At 42.3% G+C, this 21,004-nt stretch overlaps 1 protein-coding gene across 5 annotated transcripts in view; it reads left to right on the forward strand.

The window, feature by feature from the left end:
* PDE1C (phosphodiesterase 1C) overlaps positions 1–21,004 on the forward strand; it is a 1,569,255-nt gene that overhangs the window by 248,018 nt on the left and 1,300,233 nt on the right. Inside the window, exon 1 of one of the 5 annotated variants that reach the window (XM_029589799.1) lies at positions 12,346–12,704. The exons of 3 other annotated variants lie outside the window; for them this stretch is intronic. In XM_029589799.1, coding sequence (XP_029445659.1) covers positions 12,620–12,704 — 85 coding nt within the window. In that variant the 5' untranslated portion in view covers positions 12,346–12,619. Of the gene's footprint in view, positions 1–12,345; positions 12,705–21,004 lie in introns of those variants that run through there. One more of the 5 variants, XM_029589800.1, reaches the window with a different exon arrangement.

Raw genomic sequence — 21,004 nt, forward strand, 5'->3', positions numbered from 1 at the left:
GGCAACCCTCGCTGATTTAATAGATGCAGAGGCAAAGTGTACTTCGCCCATCCAACCTTGACACAATTTTTGATGCTCAGAATCCGTGAGATGTGTCTCTTGCGGGAAGGCTATATCAGCCGACTTCCGCTTTAAGCCTGTGAGGATCTTAGTTCGCTTGACAGGGGAGTGTATACCACACACATTCCAAGATACATCATGCGTCCTCGAGGACATCACACCCAGGGCTTAAAGATTATAAATTGCAGCACTGAAATCAACAATGGTGGTGGGGGCACCCTCCCAGTAGGGGCATCCCCACCTTTCGCAGTGATCCCGACGCATTCCCCAGAAAACGTTCTCAGACTTAGTTGGCTTTTCGTTCCCATACATGCTAATAAACTCTGTAAAACCCCAGAACATCCCTTCCCAAAATCCCCCTCCCCTTGCCCTTTCCCCTACACTCCCATTTATCTACTCAAAATCACTCGGAGATCACCACCACGCATACGGTGTTGTCCCATCACATCCAGCCCCCACCCCTAAATAGGAACAGCAAAACTGCACGGAAAGGATATAAGTAATTTCCAGCCATATCAGTTAACAATTTTTCCTGATCGGGTCCAGGAATAATGCTCCAATTGGAGCTCCAGAGTAGGAATGTGCCATGACGTACAAAATGTAGGAGAGAAGAAAAAGCATTCATAGCTGTGTTGTACAGGAAAATCCATAGAAATCTCTGCTCAGTCTTTTGTTGGTCCAATGGAGGTCAAGGCAGACTATTGTTGAAACTGCTGTCAAACTGGTAGTCCCCTAGAGCAATCTTGGGATAGAGGGGGCCCTTTCCTCATAATGGCAACTGGTGAAAATCACTGTCAAAAATGAACATTAAGTCTGGTGAACGGAGGGCTCGCCAGTTGCCGCATAGTGAAAGCCCCGTGCTGCTGAAGCACACTCTGCTCTGAGTCAGGGGACACCGTTCTCGGTGTGCCGTGGCTCCGCTGGTTTCACTGCTGTCTTGGTGGTAAGAAATTGCTGGATTTCGGCGGCGTCAGTAAACCAACAGGTCCCCTCCGCCGTCTCTACCCGAATTTTTGCAGGGTAGAGCATGATCGCCCGAAGGCCCAAATCGAACATTTTGGTGCAGTACGGGGCTAATGCCCGATGTTGTGCTGACAGAGAGGCCGAAAAATCTTGAAAGACCAGCACCTTCTTATTATCGTATGTCAGTGATTTCCCAGCTCGTAGGGCGCGGAGAATTTCTGCTTTATGTGCAAAATTGAATATCTTTGCAATCACCACCCTTGGTTGGTCCCCGTTTGGTTTTTTGGGACTCAGCTGGTGGGCGTGCTCTACCCATAGTGGGCTGTGGTTGTTGGATAAATTCAGTTCTTGGAGAAGCCAAGTCTCTAAAAACTGGGGCAAGTTCCTTTCTTCCACCGATTCCGGCAGCCCAACGACTCTCAAATTTAACCACCGAGAGCGGTTTTCCAAATCTTCTATATGCTCGGCTTGTTTGGTCAGTGTTGTTTTCAAATTGGATATCTCGGCCTGCACCGAGCGGAGGCCATATTGGTTGTCTGATATCCTCTGCTCAGCATCATTGATCCTTTTTTCAAAGCTTGCCATGCCTGCTGACAGTTCCATCAACTTCTCCGAGATCTTCTTCAGCTCTGGCGCTAGGGCTTCCACCACTGCGGGCTTCATATCAGCTAGCGTTGTGGTTGGGGTGGCCTCGGCTTGCCCTACTTCGTCATCTATGGGCAGCTCGGCCAGGCGGGCCTTGCTTTATCTTTGTCTTTTTTTGTAGTTCTGGACGCCATAAGCCGCCGGAGAATACAGGGAAGAATTTTCAAAATGGGCAGGCAAGGCTACGGCCCGGTTTGCAGTTCTGGCTTGCAGGGATGGGGCTGGATGCGATGGTCAGTCCCCGAGAAGGGAGTTCACATCCGTTCACTTCAGTGCATCACGTGATCTCGCAAATATGTTTTATATGTGAAAAAAACCTGTGATTTGCTTGCGTAAAACCTTGTTTATGTACGGAAATTGGCATATTATAAAAAATGTGCACATAATTGAAGTTACCAGTTTGCCGAAACCCTCACCAGTTCACCCAGCTCTTCTCCAGGTCATAGAGACCTTCCTGTTTCTTCACTCTGACCTGACCCCGGTTCACCCAGATCTCCCACTGAACCAGTAGTAAAGAAGAGACAATTCTGGTATCAATTAAATTAGCAGGCATAAAATTATGTGAATAATTTGAAAATGTGTGCATATAAGTCTTTTAGAAAATAGCCACATGTGTGTGTACCTCTTGACCTCACCCCAGCATGCCTTTAGGCCACCCCTTTTTTTGCACATAAATGCGTGTGAGATGGGAAATATGCGCATATTTTTTGTTCATAAAATTTCGTGTATACTAATTTTATGCATCAAAATAATTTGGAAATTCTCCCCTTTAGTTTTTCCCATTCTGTACCTATAAGAAAACATAGAAACATAGAAGTGACGGCAGAAGAAGACCAAACGGCCCATCCAGTCTGCCCAGCAAGCTTTCACACTTATTTTTCTCATACTTATCTGTTACTCTGACCACTGAGTTCAGGGCCCTTATTGGTAACTTTATGGTTCTAATTTCCTTCCACCCCCGCCATTGATGTAGAGAGCATCAAAGTGAAGTATCATGTGTAATTGGTTAGGGGTAGTAACTGCCGCAATAAGCAAGCTACTCCCACGCTTATTTGTTTACCCAGCCTGTGCAATTCAGTTTTTGTTAGTTGATGTCTGAATATAAATCCTCTTTTCTTCATTCCCCCTGCCATTAAAGCAGTGAGCTGTGCTAGATATGTATTCAAATTGAAATATCAGGCTTAATTGATTCGGGATAGTGACTGCCGCAACAAGCAAGCTACTCCCATGCTTATTTGTTTAACCAGACTATGCAATTCAGTCCTTGTTGGTTGTTGTCTGAATGTAAATCCTCTTATCTTCATTTCCACCTGCCGTTGAAGCAGAGTGCCATGCTGGATATGCATTGAAAGTGAAGTATCAGGCTTATTTGGTTTGGGGTAGTAACCGCCGCAACAAGCAAGCTACTCCCCCGCTTATTTGTGAATGGCAAATCCTTTTTTCCACATTTCCTCTTGCCGTTGAAGCTTAGAGCAATGTTGGAGTTGCATTAACGGTGTGTATGTTTGTTGAATAAGAGTATTTATCACCAGGTAGTATCTGTCATTCCTGCAAGCCACCCCCATGCCTCTTCACTTCATTCACATCCTCTAGATTTTATGGATCCGCAGTATTTATCCCAGGCTCCTTTGAAATCCTTTACAGTTTTAGTCTTCACCACTTCCTCCAGAAGGGCGTTCCAGGCAACCACCACCCTCTCCGTGAAGAAATACTTTGTGACATTGGTTCTGAGTCTTCCTCCCTGGAGTTTTAAATCGTGACCCCTGGTTCTGCTGATTTTTTTTCCCAACAGAAAATGTTTGTCGTGGACTTTGGATCATTAAAACGTATCAGGTATCTGAAAGTCTGTATCATATCGCCCCTGTTCCTCCTTTCCTCCAGGGTATTCATATTTAGATTCTTCAGTCTCTCCTCATAAGTCATTTGATGAAGACCATCCACCTTTTTGGTCGCCCTTCTCTGGACCGCCTCCATCCCATCTCTGTACCTTCGGAGATACGGTCTCCAGAACTGAGCACAGTACTCTAGGTGAGGCCTCACCAGGGATCTGTACAAGGGGATAATCACTTCCCTTTTCTTACTCGATATTTCTCTCTCTTTGCAGCCCAGCATTCTTCTGGCTTTAGCTATCAGCTTGTCACATTGTTTCGCCAACTTCAGATCGTTAGACACTATCACCCCAAGGTCCTCTCCTACTCCGTGCACATCAGCCCCCCCCCCCCCCCCCCATCGAATACATTTATTTTGGATTTCCACACCCCATATGCATGGCTCTGCACTTCTTGGCACTGAATCTCAGCTGCCATATCTTCGACCACTCTTCCAGCTTCCTTAAATCCTGTCTCATTCTCTCCAATCCTTCCGGCGTGTCCATTCTGTTGCATATCTTAGCATCATCCGCAAATAGACAAACCTTACCTTCTATTCTGTCCGCAATGTCGCTCACATAGATATTGAACAGGACTGGTCCCAACACCGACCCTTGCGGCACTCCACTCATCACCACTCTCTCTTCCGAGTAAGTTCCATTTACCATCACACATTGTTTTCTGTCCTTCAACCAGTTTGCTATCCAGGCCACCACCTTGGCACTCACTCCCAAGCTATTCATTTTATTCACAAGCCTCCTGTGCTGGACCGTATCAAACGTTTTGCTAAAATCCAAGTAGATGACATTGAGCGCTCATCCTCAATCCAATTCCTTAGTCACCCAATCAAAAACATCGATCAGATTCATCTGAAAGGACCTTCCCTTGGTGAAACCATGCTGCCTGTGGTCCAGCAATTCTGCTGCCTGTAGATAGTTCACTATTCTTTCCTTCAGCAATACTTCTCCCACCAACGAGGTGAGGCTAACCGGCCTGTAGTTTCCAGCTTCCTCTCTGCTCCCACTCTTGTGAAGAGGGACCACCACCACTCTTCTCCAATCACTCGGCACCACTTCCGTTTCCAGGCATCCATTGAACAGGTCACACAGCGGACCTGCCAGCACATCTCTGAGCTCCCTCAGTATCCTGGGATGAACCTCATCAGGCCCCATGGCTTTGTCCACTTTTAGTTTTCCTAGCTCTTCCCATACATTCTCTTCCATAAATGGAGTTTCATCCATTCCACTCGCCTCCATTTTCTTGTTAACTAGCTACGGTCCTTCTCCAGGGTCTTCTATAGTGATCACCGAACTGAAGTATTCATTTATTATTTCTGCCATTTCTTCATTGGTTTCCACCCATTGATCCTTTTCACCTTTCAATTTCACTATTCCACTTTGGACTTTTCTCCTTTCACTGATGTATCTGAAAAATGTTTTGTCACCCTCGCTTTACCTCTTTGGCAATCCTTTCTTCCGCTCGACTTTTGGCTTTCTTGATTTCTTTCTTCGTCTCCCTCAGTTTTACCTGATATTCTTCCTTGCGATCTTCCCTTTGGGATCTTTTATATTTCTTAAACGCTGTTCTTTTATCTTTTATTTTATCAGCCACCTCCTTTGTGAACTAGAAAGGTTCATAAAGACATGGATGAATAAGTCTGTAAGTGTCAGAGGTCTCAAGGGCACATGAAAAGTGTGAGCCAGGGCTCGCAGGGTGTTCTACTACCTGTGGCAGAAATTTGAATTAAATTTGAATTGAATGAATGTTTCAAACCTTGTTAGGGAGGACATACTTATAGGGAAGGACAGACAAACATGCAAGCATGATGATTTTATAAGGCCGGTTTTGCTGTTGGAAACCTGGCTTAAAATAATCAAGCACATCGGGTACAGGTGAAAAGTCCTGGATTGTTTACATTGAAATCAAAATATTCCATTTGTGAACATGCGCAGGACTTGTGCAAGCTCCCCATACTGAAGAAAGAGGACCTGGAGCCAGGTCATCCTAACCTGAAAAAGTCTCTGTGCTTTTCAGATTTTATGATCCTCTGGGTGATGGGGGTTTCTGATCATCTCTTTACTGCACAGAGGTATTTTTATAAACCACTGTACTATATTGAGTCCAGTCTATTCTGATAATTTAAATGCCACCATAGGCTCGCCTTCAAACACGTGGAGCTATGAGGGACGGCACAACCCACTGTGCAAGTCGTGCACAGTGGTTCCGGGGCCTCCCAGCGGTTCCCAACCCACCGCGTAGCCGAGATGGGGGAGCTGCAGTGTCGCCTGGTGGTTCCCAACCCACTGCATGGCTGATATGAAGGAGAAGTAGATGGATCACAACCCACTGCACATCCAAGATGAAGGAACTGCAGGGACGCCTGGCGGTTCCCACTCCACCATGTGGCCAGAAGAAAAAGGTCGTGAGGCAGTTCCCAACCTGCCTCGTGGTGGAAGTGAAGAAGAGGAAGGTCCCAGGCTGCAAAGAGAGACCTAGGTACGTGTGAGAAAGGGAACCGCTGTGTGTGTGTGAGCGTGTGTGTGTGTGTCTGAGCACTGAAACAAGTGCAGAGACCAAGCTTTAGGAATGATGGAATAAGAGGGCTAAATAGTAGTACGTTCTTTTTAAGCAGTAAATGCTGCAGTTTGGTTTTGAAGCATAGTTTGTTTTCTGAGTGGATGGAAGTCCAGGCCTGCCACTTCTCTTCATGTGTATGTCTGAGCATGTGTGTGAATGAGAGGGAGCATGTATGTGAGCGTGTGTGTGTTTCTGAGCATGTGTGTGAGAAACAGGGTGAGTTTGTGTGTGTGAGCATGTGTATTGTATAATTCTAACTGCTGGACTGCTGAACTAGGCCCTACTAAGTTGGTGCCAGCACATGTCAAATACGTGTTGTAAGGAAAGCAGCTAATTACAAGTGCAGGACGTGGGCCTAGGTCAGCGAGAAGTGAAGGGAGTGGCCCACTTAGGATATATGTGTGTGGGCTGCGTGAAACCTAACTACAAAGGAAAATGCAGAGACTAATAGGAGATGATCGATATCTTCCTACAAAGTATTGTGAGGAAATTAAAATAGAATGGAAAATTGGACTCGAAAGAAAGAAAGAAAGAAGGCGAACAGATGCTGGGTGCAGGTGGTTTAGGGAAAGGAAGCCAGACCAGAGTGATGCATTAAGAAATGATCAATATTTGGCAAATGTAACTAGAAAAAATGTAAATCAGCCTTGTAAGATTGTGACATAGGGAAGGAGGAATCACAAGGTGTTCTGTGTTCCTTACTGACCCTGAATTCTCCTTCCCAGACACTTACTAAATTTCAGAATTTCTCAGAATCCCGTGTCTGGTATATTGGGGAAAGAACCATACAGTAAGTAAGTGGGAGCATGTGGTGTATAAGAGATAAAGCATACAGTATGTATGTACGTGTTGATGTTATTGACAATGGGGGTGGGGAGCGGTCATAAGGTCCTTTGGCCTGTTTTGTGCTTCAGGAGTATGATCTCACAGATTTATGATGTTTTAACTATTCAGTTGTTTGATTATTTTATTGTGAATTGTGTTTTAACCTGTTTGATGTTTATTTATTGTTATACACTTTTCTGGTCTGTCTGGTACTGGATGACCGGCATAAAAAAATTTGGAAAATAAATAAATAAAAATAAATATGTGTGTGTCTGTGTGTGAGGGAGAAGGATCGTATGTGTATGTATAGATATATATGTTCAGTATATCCATGAGAGAGGGAGGAGAAAGCTTGTGCATCCCTCTCCCGCTAATCCACGACAATCTCAGAAAGGCTGGAAATCAAACGTTACCAGGTATGGAGAGCATTATTTTATCGTTATTAGTTTTAATTTTTGGGTGTTTGATGTGTCTGCTATTTTGAAATATTTTATTGGTGTTTGGGAAATTTAAAACAAATTGTATTTGTATGTTTTAATTATCGGATCTTTTATTCATCAGTTGTTTAGAAATATTCTTTTTATTAGTAGGATTACACTATTATTATTAATATATTTATTATATTTCTTGGTTTTATTCTTTGTCAGAGGATTGGTCTATTTTTCCATTGTTGCATTGCATATAGAGGCTGATGCAATAAAGTTTGTCCTGGTTAACAATTGGTCAGATGTGAATTTTCAGATTTTTTTTAATTTTAAGAGGAAAAGACCTCAGTACTGGTTGAAAACATAACAAATTGAATTCAAACCCAGTAAATAAAAATAAGAGGTTTTTGACCTATGATTGCAACTACTGGATTTGAATTCAATTAGTTATGTTTTCAACCAGTGCTGAGGGCTTTTCCTCTTAAAATTAAAAAATTAAAAATTAAGAATTAAAATTAAAGCTTCATTAATGAAAATTAAACATTTTTATAGAAATGAATAGCTACATTTGAACAGTGTTAATTAGTGGTAAAGATATATTTGAGTGTAATATACATTAGCTTTAACTTTGAAGTGATCTACAGGCTATCAACTCAGAGGAACTGGATAGAGAACTCATAGAAGACATCCAAAAGGTGGGAAAGAAGGGTGAAGTGTTGCTCGGAGATTTTTACCTGTCAGATGTGGATTGGAATATCCCTTCTGCAAAATCTTCGAGAAGTAAAGAGATAGAAGATGCCCTTCAAGGAGCTCTGCTCAAACAAATGGTAATGGAACCCACAAGAGAGGGTGTGATACTTGATCTAGTGGTCACTAATGGTGATAATGTCTCTAATGTTCAGGTAGGAGCTCACCTGAGCACCAGTGATCATCAGCCGGTATGGTTCAATTTTGCAAATAGGATACAGAGAAGACACACGAAGACCCGAGTTTTGAATTTCAAAAATATAGACTTTATCGAAATGGGGATGTACCTGGAGGAAGAACTGAAGACTGGGAGAAAATGGGTGAGGTGGAACAACAGTGGGCCAAGTTAAAAGGAGCTATTAGAAAGGCCACAAATCTATATTTTAGAAAAAGAAACAAAAGTAAGAGGAAAAAGAAACCGAAATGGTTCTCTAAGGAAGTGGCTGAAAAAATAAAGGCAAAAAAAGCAGCGTTCAAGAAGTATAAAGGATCCCAAAAAAAGGAACACAGAGAAGAATATCTGTTAAAACTGAGGGAAACGAAGAAAGAATTAAGGGAAGGAAAAGGTCAAGTGGATGAAAGGATGGCCAAAGAGGTTAAGCAAGCAGACAAAACATATTTCAGATATATCAGTGAAGGAAGGGAGGTCAGAAGTGGTATAGTGAAATTGAAATGTGACAAGGAGCAATGTGTGGAAAGTAACGAAGAAATGGCAGAAATATTAAACAAATACTTCATTTCACTGTTCATTAAAGAAGACACTGGAGAAAGCCCATTGGTGATTAACAAGACTGTAGCTGGCGATGGAGTAGACAAAACTCCGTTTACAGAAGAGAATGTATGAGAGGAGCTAGGCAAACTGAAAATGGACAAGGCCATGGGGCCGGATGAAATATATCCCAGGATACTGAGAGAGCCAAGAGATGTGCTGGCAGGTCCACTAACGGATCTTTTCAGTAGATCCCTGGAAATGGGAGTGGTGCTGCAGGATTGGAGAAGAGCAGTGGTGGTCCTACTTCACAAGAGAGGTAGCAGAGAGGAGGCTGGAAATTATAAGACTGTTAGACTCACCTCAGTGGTGGGAAAATTGAGACTCTGCTGAAGGAAAGGATAGTGAACTACCAAGGCAGCATGGATTCACCAGGGAAAGGTCCTGTCAAACAAATCTGATTGATTTTTTGATTGAGTGACTGGAGAATTGGATCGAGGAACAGCGCTAGATGTGATCTACTTGATTTCAGCAAAGCTTTTGATATGGACCTGCTTAGGAGGCACGTGAATAAAATGAGAAGTCTGGGAGTGAGCGCCAAGGTGGTGACATGGATTACAAACTGGTTGACTAATAGGAGACAGAGTGTAATGGTAAATGGAACCATCTCTGAAGAGAGAACCATGCTGAGTGGAGTTCCACAGGAATCTGTGTTGGGACCAGTTCTGTTCAATATCTTTGTGAGTGACATTGCGGAGGGATAGAAATTAAAATTTGCCTATTTGTGGATGATACTGAGATCTGCAAAAGAGTGGACACGCCTGAAGGAGTGGAGAGAATGAAAAGTGATTTAAGAAAGCTGGAAGAGTGGTAGAAGATTTGGCAGCTGGGATTCACTGCCCAGAAGTGCAGAGTCGTGCATCTGGGGTGCAATAATCCAAAAGCACTGTATGTGATGGGGGATGTAAGACAGATGTGCATGGACCAGGAGAGAGATCTTGGGGTAATAGTGTCTGGAGATCTGAGGATGGTGAAACAATATGACAAGGCAATAGTTAAAGCCAGAAGAATGCTGGGCTGCAGAGAGAGAGGGAATAACCAGTAAGAAAAAGGAGGTGATAATGCACTTCTTCAGGTCCTTGGTGAGGCCTCATTTGGAGAACTTGTTCAGTTCTGGAGTCTGTATCTGAAGGGGGATAAAGACAGGATGGAGGAGATCCAGAGAAGAGCGACCAAAATGATGTGGGTTCTGTATCAGAAGACCTATGAGGAGAGTCTGAAGGATCTGAATATGTATACCCTGAAAGAAAGGAGTTGCAGGTGAGATATGATATGGCCCTTCAGATACCTGAAAGGTTTTAATAATGCACAATCATCAAACCTTTTCCATTGGAAAGAAACCAGTAGAACTAGGGGTCATGAAATGAAACTTCAGGAAGGACAATGCAGAAACAACTTCAGGAAATATTTCTTCAGAGAGAGTGGTGGATGCCTAGAATGCCCTTCTGGAGGAGGTGGTGAAGACAAAAGAGTGAAAGAATTCTAAGGGGCATGGGATAAACACTGTGGATCCCTAAAACTAGAAGATGGAAATGAAGAAAAGAGTGCATGGGGGGTAACTTGCTCTTGCGGCAATTACTACCCTTAACCAATATGCCTAGATATTGTAAATGCAACTCCACCACTGCTCTCTTCTTCAATGGCAGGGGAAAAGGGGAATGGGATTCAGACACCAACCAGTGAGGACCCTGACTTTTATGGACTGGGGAAATAAATAAACATGGGGGTACCTTGCTCTTGTGGCGGTTACTACCCTTAACCAATAAGCCTACATACTGTTAACACAGCTCCATCATAGCTCTCTACTTCAGTGGCAAGGAGTTACAGGGAATTGGATTCAGACAATAACTAACGAGGGCCCTGACTTTTATGGTCTGGGAAACTGATAAGCATGGGGGTAACCTGCACGGCACAGCAGATACTACCATAAGCTTGCTGGGCAGACTGGAAGGACCCTTTGGTCCTTTCTTGCCGTCATTTCTGTTTTTATATAATAGTGCTCATCACATGTAAATGCCATGTAGACGAGGCTATTAGCTATTACCCTGCGATGCAAAAATCACTGTTGCGCGCAAGGTGCACTTTTTAACCCGTCAAATGTTATGCCTGCCCTGGCGTGCATTGGTGTTTAGAGTCTGGTGCAATATTTGCAGTGTTGCCTTTTCATAGGTAAGCTTGTTACTTTTTAAGTGCTGACAGTTAGTGCTCTTTTGGTATGGGAGATTTGTTATATTTTAATTGTAACTTACTCATGATTTCCTGAGGGTCAAGCCCACATCCACCTCGCATTACAGTAGCCCTAATGCCATATGGGTTCCAAGTGTCTTTTTTTGCAGGCTTTTCTGGTTGGCTCCGTCGCAGTGCATGTAAATATAATGTGCATGTTGTGATATTTTAACCTCAGAAAATGTACTTTGAATATTCTTTTTCTTGTAAAATCTGTTATTATAAATGCATACATCTTAACTGTGTGTGTGGAGGGGTGTGTGTGCCAAGGGTATAAGGTTTGCCTTGGGTGCCTAATACTCTTGTACGGGACATAGGTTGAAGGGGAGGCCTGGAGACTGGGGGCAGGGGAGATGTGGCAGTTTTTAAAGTTTAGGTTGCTGGAAGGAGCTGGGCTTTTTTTTTTTTTTTGGCAGGCCCAAGTCAGAGACTGAATGAAAGTTGGAGGGGGTGGGGGGTGGGGGGGAGCAGAGGGGGAAGCACAATAATTGTTCACCCAGGGCAGCAAAACAAGCTAGCACCCGCCCTAGGAATGATTAAGAACCCTATGGATACAGAGCTGATGCTCTGGGAGCAGCACTTGTTACATGTTGTGTGAATTGTATCAAGCTGAAGCTTCCCCTCTCTCCCCACAAAATCGTGCCACCTGACAGCTTTAACTTGGCAAACTTAGGGACTGATTTACTAAGGCTTTTCTCCCATTCTGTGTCTATGGGAAAAATGCTTAGTAAATGAGGCCCTTAGTGACCCGGACTTCCTTGCTCGCCAGTGAACGCTGTAGCGATAGAGGGTTGGGCTTAGCGACGGGGGAGGTCATGGGTTCGATTCCTAGGGTAGGGCTTATTGATTGCCGTGGAGGCAGCGCTCACAGCCCCCGGGCGGAGGGGAGTCCCGGCCGTATTCAGGACCTGTTATTGCCGGGTGCCGGAAGGCAACCTGGGGCCGTGGCCTCTGACCCCGGATCGAGCCTGCAGTGACACGGAAAGGGGATACTGTAAAGAGGGGGGAGAAAGCATTGGGGGAGCTGCGATTAAGGCTCGTGATGATGCTGAACCCCAGCCCCGGGTTCCGATTAAGCTGCAAGCCCAAAAGAGCATTAGGAAACCGCCAGGATACCATCCCCCCCCCCCCCAAAAAAAAAAAGTAATACAGAGATTTGCTGAGCAAATTAATTAATGGCAATGTGCATCTGGTCAATTGCATATTGAACCCTCATATTAAAACGACGATAGCCAGCTTGCAGGTTTCTTCTGCACTCGGTAACTATTGCCCTGACTTACTGCTTCCTCTGGGCACCATTGCCAGGCAGGGACAGCCTCGGAGGGCGGGGCTAGCGCCGGCTGCGCGTTTCACAGCCTCGGCTCCCTGCCCTGGGAAATGTGTGAAGCCGGGGCTGAGCGCTGCCACCGGCAGAAGGCAACGCAAAGCCAGCGCATTGCCGGCTTCTGACCTCTGCTCGGACCGGGAAGGGAAGAACTTCTGCTCCTGGGAGTACAAAGAAAACTGGCAGGACCATGACCGAGCCCAGCAGCAGGAAAGAGGGATTTAAAAAATGCCGGAGTGCCACGTTCAGCATCGATGGCTTTAGCTTTACTATCGGTGAGAGCGTGTTTTCTTCTTGGATGAGTTGGGTTTTTTTTTTCCCCCTAGGGTCTGTTTGATTCCCCAACTTTCCTTCCTTTAGGTAGGGGTTTATTGACAATCGCTTTGATGTGCTGCTAGTAACTTTTACGGGTCTCTCTTGTAGCTGAGTCCCAGTTGCCTGTTGCTTTGTCGTTTCAGAAAATACCCTGCCCTCCTCATGTCATTGGTTTTAAAGTCTGTCGCAGGTGTGTTCAGAGATGTCCAGTTGATTTAAAATATGTAGCATGTTTCAAGTGGCTTTGACCTCAGCTGAGTTTGTAGGATTATTCCATGTTTATTTCGAAAAGGTTTGCATAACATGCCACAGAATACTGAAATGTGCTATAATTAGGGTGCAGATTTTTTTTTTTTAATATAATTTGTATCTTACAAAATTAGTCCAATATTGTGAACCCCTGAATTTATTAAAATCAGGGAGGAGAAAAAAGTGAAAATCTTTGCTGTGCTACAGGTGACTCTACCTGGAAGTCATGGTATGTGTCAATAAAATGGACACTATTTGTAATCCACACTTGCTGAATGACTGCATTTAGTTAAAAAAAAATTCTTTGTATTTATTTTTTTGCATATATAAAATCATTCCTCCAACAAAAGCTGTGGGTGAATAGATTGTGTACTGCTGACTTTTATTTCTTTGGAACCAGTCAGTGTCTGGGAATAATTTATGTAAAGGAAATGATCTGTGATGCTTCTTCATGATGTTACTTTGAGAATAATAACAATGGCAGAAAACAAGATCTGATTTGGGAAGGGTATACCTGGACTGCTATGTTTAACTTTATTATCTCTTTTCCACAGAAGTTTCAGCTATGAGCCTTTTTTTTTTTAATTTCTGGAGTTTCTTGATAGTAGTGTATTGTGCAGTTTCTGTCTCTGTATTGGTTGTGCTTGCTACTGGCATGTGAACTACAAGTTAGGAAGCAATAGCAGAGTGGGACAAGTTGTCAAACAGCTCTGTGTGCTTGCATGCCTTCCAACAATCAGAAAACTTGCCATCTTCCGTGTCGCCACTACTTTTTTGTTAACTCCTGATAATGACTAGTGCAGCCAAAATTCTGGATCTAAGGAATTAGCGTCTGTGACAGTGGAACATAACCTTTGCTTCTCACAGAGACAGTTCATTACCTAGTTGTTTCAAAGTATCAGTTTGAAATGGCATCTTTTTTGAGCCTTAAAAATGTTCAGCACCATTTTATTATGGGCTATTCAAATAATTCTTTGATTATAAAGCCAGTATAGCAGTGCTTCCCAAACTTTTATGGTATAAAAAGTCACCCGACCCCATGTGACAACCAAAACAAAATAGGAAATGACCTCTCCCTCACCCACTCCCTCATCCCCACTTACCCAAAATGAGAAAGTAGAGGTGGAAGCCAGGGTGGCAGCAGGAGCAATCAGTGCCCCCTCACAGGCGCCGCGCTGACCACTGCTGCCAGTTGCAGGTCAGAGTGGAGGCCTGGAGGGAGGGGGAATAGAGGACCATGTGGAGAAGAAACAGCCCTTTTTTGTGACCCCCCCACCCAGTAATTTTGTGACCTCATCTGGGGTCACGACCCTCAGTTTGGGAACCTCTGCCTTATATGTCTCTCTAGCCTTGAATTCAGCAGCATTTGATATATTCGTACAGTATAAAGACACATAGATTGCCGGTAGAGGAGAAGCAGTGGTCAAGTGATTAGATCTCTGGAGCATGGTTCGAGAAGAGTTTTGGTCAGTGCTTTCTCTCCGGAAAATAAGGTGCAAGGGCTCACATGCAGGATGCGTGTTGTTGTTTTGAGGGAGCACATGGCAAATCAAGCAGGTGGAGGAAAAAGGTGCCAGTACTGAGTACTGGCAGCTACCCCCTGAAAAAAAGCCCTGGGCTTGGGACATGATCTGCAAGACTTTGATCTGCCTCTGGCTCTCTGTGTGACCTTGGGTAAGCCACTTTATCTCCCAGTGCCACTAGGACCCAATTGAAAGTCAAATGTTTTTAAGATGTTTTTCCGGGTCAACAAACTAAAAACAAAAATAGATTTTTAAGGCAACAGTGGTCTTATTTTTTTGTCCCTCATGTGCAATTGATACATGGATATTTGTTAAAAATAAAAAAACTGCTGGATTTGGTAGTTTTATTATTGGAACATCTGGAAGAAGCCTGAGAGTGAATGTCATTGCTTTAGTGGCTTGGTTAACGTTTGTTGGTCATTATCAACGTTTTCCCTCTAAATGCTGAAAAAAATTGTGGTGATTCTAAAACCTTCAGAAGGTAGAGGTTGAAAATGAGGAAAGATAAATGTATCTTAAAATTAAAAGAAATATTTTTACATGTCAGATGAAGAAAAGAAATGAAAAGAAAAGCAAGTGTCTACAAAACAGAAAATGCATGAATCATCAAGGATGCATATTCTTAATTTGTCTAGATTGGAGGTAGATAAAGTCAGTGCAGAGTTCTGAAATATTTACCTTTTCAAGTTCTTAATACTACCAGCAATTGGTGACTTTTATTGCTGACTCATCACTACCTTTGAAAGTTAAGTGAAAAACTTTCTTAAAAACTGTAGATACATGTTTTTCATGGAAGAGCAATGCCAGTGATGTAGTAGACCAGGGATGGTCAACTCCAGTACTCAAGAGCCACAAACAAGCCAAGCTTTCAGGATATTCACAGTGAATATGCATAAGATAGATTTGCGTGCACTGCCACCATTGTATGCAAATCTATCGTGTGCATATTCATTGTGGATATTTGGAAAGCCAGGCCTATTTGTGGTTCTCGAGTCTACCCCTGAAGTAGACTATGTTCTCAGCCTCTCTAGAAATGCACCTCGGCATAATGCTGGAAAGTATGGGGAAGCCTGCACTGCTGTTGGCCATGCAGTATGTTTATTTTGGTGGATGAAGGACTTTACATCATGGTTCTAGAGCTGCTAGCCTGCTACATTTCATGAGACATGATAAGAAATGTATATGTGGATTAAAATAAAATCCACAAAATTAAGTTATAGGTATGGTACAAAGATTTTTCACATTAGATTTTTATTTCTATATAATCCTTCATACGAAAATTATAAAATGCAAACATCTCCTTAATCATGGCTACTTCAAGTTTATAAACCACAACAAACCAATACATCCATCAATATCAAGTACACTGCAAAGGGCCTATCAACACATCCAACCGTACATTCATCCATATGAAACATATATATTTAAAAAGATCCTTCCATATATAATCCTACCCATTTAAAAGACCCAAGGTGCTCTCATAACCCTATAATAGCCCAAAAAGAGTATCTTTGAAAAAACCATTACATCCAAAAATATATACAAATTTCTTCCCGAATACTGTGAACAAAGTCAGATCCAATTGCAATCAAGTAAAGTCCCAGTGTATATATTTGGTGATTCCAAGCAGATTACTTGCTGTATTCACTTAAACGTCCTTTCTATAAGTTCTAAACTATTTTAATATAGAGGACTCCTTTGAAACAGTGCTAAAAATATATATATATATGTCCATTAGGGCAGAGCATCCCAATATCATTGTTACTTCATCATCATTGTTCATGCAGGGAATTAATCAGAAAATACCACTGATGTGATTAGTATCGTAAAATGCAGCAGGACTTTGAAAAATCTTTTAACAGTTGGGTGTGAGACATCACATGAAAGTAAGATTTTGTAAACAGCACTAGCCGAACATATTTCACTGGCAAAGCTTCTTCAGGAGCTCGGTCATCTAACCAAAATCAGGTAGCATGCTAACCACACTGCAGGTTGGGCTAGAGTTGTTTATGAAATGTACCTTTCATGTGAATACTTGCACCTGATTGTAAAAAAAAAAAAAAATACTTTCAAAGTGCTGCTGCATCTTCCGATAATAACCACATCAATGGTGTTTTCTGATTGTCTTTGAAAGTCCTTGCATGAACAATGATGATGAAGTAACAGAGATATTGGGATACTTTGCTGCAACGGACACATCATTTTTTTTTTAGCATTGTTTCAAAGAAGGCTTTCATTTTAAAACAGTTTGCAACTTAAATTGAATGTAGAAAGGACCTTTAAGTGAATACAGCAAGTAATCTGCTTGGAATCACCAAATATATACACTGGGACTTTACTTGATTGCAATTGGATCTGATTTTGTTCACAGTATTCGGGAAGGAATTTGTATATATTTTTGGATGTAATGGTTTTTTCAAAGATACTCTTTTTGGGCTATTATAGGATTATGAGAGTACTTTGGGTCTTTTAATTGGGTAGGATTATATATGGAAGGGTCTTTTTAAATATATATGTTTGGTATGGATGAATGTATGGTTGGATGTGTTGATAGGCCCTTTGCTCTGTATTTGATATTGATATTAATGAATGTACTGGTTTGTTGTGGTTTATAAACTTCAGGTAGCCAAAATTTATGATTAAGGTGATCTTTATATTTTATAATTTCTCTAATATGTTATAGCTTACATGAATGATTGATTGATTTATATAGAAATAAAAATTTGATGTGAGAAATCTTTGCACCATACATATAATTTACTTTTGTGATACTTTTATGTCTGGAAACCTCTTTCACTTGTTTTATATTTATAGATTAAAATAAAATGCCTTATAGATATTTCTCTTGTAAATCAAAACACATTTTTAACACTTCAATTGACATGTCTTAACTTTATGAATGTAATGAATGTTTGAAATGTTTTGTAGAAATAATGGCTATAATAAATGTTGACATAACCATGGGTGCTGCTTTGTAATTTTCAATTAGGTGGGTTAGGGAATGACTGTAGAAATAATGTGTTACTTCTTAGGGGATTTAAAAGACTCAATGGATTAGTACAGGTTTATGAAGCTTCTCAGCAATTTGGTTACCATTGCAGTTCCAGTTCCGGCTGGTGGTGGGTAAAAATAATTAGCAAATGAAAGATGTTTAAAGGTCTGTGCGACGTTCCCAATGAGCAAGTGTCCACTTTGTTAAATAAACATAGGGACAATTTTGCAATGTTTGGTGCTCTTGTTGCCAGTCTCAGCAGAAAAGTAAAAATCCACACAGGGATTGAGAATTGTGTTAGAGGTGGTTCCTCCAGAGCAGGGTTGAGGCACAGTGGCAAGACAGCTTGCATTTCTATTGTCCATGTTATATATGTTCTGGGGATAAATTAAACACTTAGAAGATAACTTTCAAACAATCCTATGTGGCCCCAAATATGCAAGTATAGGGCCACACAGAGATCTACGATAGTATTTTATAACCCGTGTATATCTGATATGCGCATTTTATAAAATATGCGCAATTCTACCCCATAACATATGCACGTATGTATGCTTATGCACGAATATATGCAGCACATTGAGAGCGAATATTTCAATGCATACATGGACGCCTGATTTTATAATTTGTGCGCGCCGGTGCGCGTATGTTATAAAATCGGGGGTTGGCACGCGCAAGGGGGGTGCACATTTGTGCAACTTGTGTGCGCCGACGCCCGTGGCCTTCCCCAGTTCCCTCCCCCTATTCTAACCTTCCTACCCCTTCCCCTAACCTTCCTGGCCCCTAGCTCTATCCTAACCGCCCCCAAAACTTTTTGTTGTACCTCTTGCGCCTGCCTCGGGGCAGGAGCAGGTTGCACGCGCCAGCACCCTGCCGGCACGCGATCCTCCGACACAGCAGCAAATGGCCGTTGTGCCAGGGGCCTCTAGCCCCACCCCGCCCTACCCCCCGGACCACCCCGCCCCTCCCCTGAAGCCCCGGGACTTACACGCGCGTGGCCGGGCCTTTGAAAATAGGCTCGGCGCGCGTAGGTGTTTTAAAATCCGGTCCTATTTGTCATTTGAATTCATTTAAGTTAGTGTTTGCAAAGGCATTTGCAAAAAAATATGAGGTCATTATTTAGCTGAAAAATCATGTAAATCAGCTCATTAGTGATCCAGCATGAGCTAAATTCTGCATGAAAAATATTGCAAAAGCAAAATGTTGTGCGAACCGTAACTGTACTTCAGAGAGGTGTAGTTAAGTTTTTGAGTGATAAAGTCCATGATTTAGCATAGCTTTTAGTGAATGTCCATATTATATAAATGAGCTAGTACCTCAAGAAAAACTTCCCATGGTGATGGCTCATTTTGGTGAAAATCAGCACCGTTAGCTACCTTGACCCCTTGGTGCCTGATGTTGGCAGATGTGTATAAAGTTGTATTTCTGAGTGAAGCACTGTATATGATTGAGCAATTCATTAGGTTCTTTTTCTTTAATATATTTGTTAGTGGACTCAATGTTTGTGGAACATGCTAGATTGACTGCACTGTAAAGCAAAGATCTCGATTTATCCATAGAACAGGTGCAGCCTGGCTATTTGCAGTGCAAGCCTCCCCCTGATGCCTTGCCAGCGTGCCTCAGTGCTGCTCTGGCTAGACTACCTCTCAGAGTGACAAGATAATTCAAACCTTTTGTTTGCTCAGTCTTTGGGTTCCCTATGACTGCCAATAAGAATGTCACTGGAACTGTGGTCTCTGGACCTATACCACGGACTGTCACAGTGTACAGGAAATTAGGAAATAAAAATGGTAAAGAAATCTCAGATAGCTGTGAATGAAGGCTCATAGCACCATATATCTTTTATTTTTATTTAAAATATTTGAGATCAGGGCTGCTCGAACCATCTTTTGGCCCTCCCCCCGCCCCCCTTCGCGCAGCCGGTCAGGTTATCAGGATATCTCTAATGAATATGCATGATGTGTATTTGCATGCACTTCCTCCTATACAGGCAAATATTTCTCATGGGTATTCATTAAGGATATCCTGAAAATCTGATTGGCTGGGGGGGCCTGGCACGAGGAGCGGTTTGAGTACCCCTGGATTAGAAGAAAGAAAATAAGGGGAGAATCCAAGGAAGTAAAACTTGGAGAATTAAGAGGAACAAAATGTGCAACATGGAAAAATGTGTGCGGTATGGTGATGTCCACAGAGTCCAATCAAAAAGCTCTACACAACAAGCTCTACACAACAAGACTTGTTGTGTAGAGCTGCCAGCTAACCCAGGATTAAGTGAATTCAGAAACAGAGAGAGGAAAATTAAGAGAGGAATTTTATAATTGTGTAGGGAGTGGCAGAGACTGTGTGCCACATTTCCAGGCAAATTTTACCCCCACATTTTCAAAGCGAACTTATGTGTATAAGCTCGCTAGCTATTTCCCATCAGTGCCCTGATACACACACAGACTCACCCACATCAAGTTACACTTGCTCTAACCACATTGTAGCTGGTGCAGGTGAACTGAGGCGCAGACTTTTTAAAATAAAAAAGCATGTGCATAATGCTCAACTCTGCCCCCTGGAATGCCTCTCTCCAGTACACATAGAAGAACATAATATAAGCAAGGCCAGTGCTAGCTTTCTTGCTGCCCTGTGTGAACAATTACTGTGCTGCCCCCCCCCCCCCCCCTCGTTCATTCATTCTCTGTCCAGGTCCACCCAAAAAACACCCAGCACCCTTCAGTGATACAAACTTTAAAAACTGACACCAACCCCCCTCCCCTCCAAACTCATGGCAGGCGAAAGGGTATTAGATGCCCTAAACGAACCTTATAGCCTTGCACAACACTCCCCGTTCCATTCCACACACACATTTAAATAGTTATGCATTTATATTATAAATGAAAAATATCAAAGTACAGTATTCTAAGGTAAAAATTTCACTTACATCATATCTGCTGTGATGCCAACCAGAAATCCCTGCAAAAAAGACACTTGGAACCCATATGGTATTAGGCCTGTTGTGATGGGTGTTGGGTGTGTACTTGACCCTCTGAAAGCCCGAATACACTAATACAATTCCTATTAGGAAAATGCCTCACCTCAGTCACAGATGCAGAACATAAACAGACTCTCACCAAATACAGAATAGAGCCACTATAAAGTAGAAATACAAATGCACAGACAAAAACTGAACTGGAATCCGCATGAAGCCAAACACTATGCAGTGCAACAATGAAAAAACAGAACTATCACCATTCCTCAAACATCAAACAATAAAATCAAGAAATAAAATAAATACATAATCATAATACTAAAAACATATAATATGATTTAAAAACTGATGAATAAAATATCAAATAATTAAAAAGTCATATGCAAGTTTTTTTAAATGTCCCAAACACCTATAAAATATTTCAGAACAGCAGACACAGCAAATAACAGCTGGAAAATAAAGCTAAAAAGGATTTTAAAAATTTACGCTTTCCATACTTGGGAACTTTTGATTTCCAGATAC

Source organism: Rhinatrema bivittatum, chromosome 2, assembly GCF_901001135.1.
Source record: "Rhinatrema bivittatum chromosome 2, aRhiBiv1.1, whole genome shotgun sequence".
Taxonomy (NCBI): Eukaryota; Metazoa; Chordata; class Amphibia; order Gymnophiona; family Rhinatrematidae; genus Rhinatrema; species Rhinatrema bivittatum.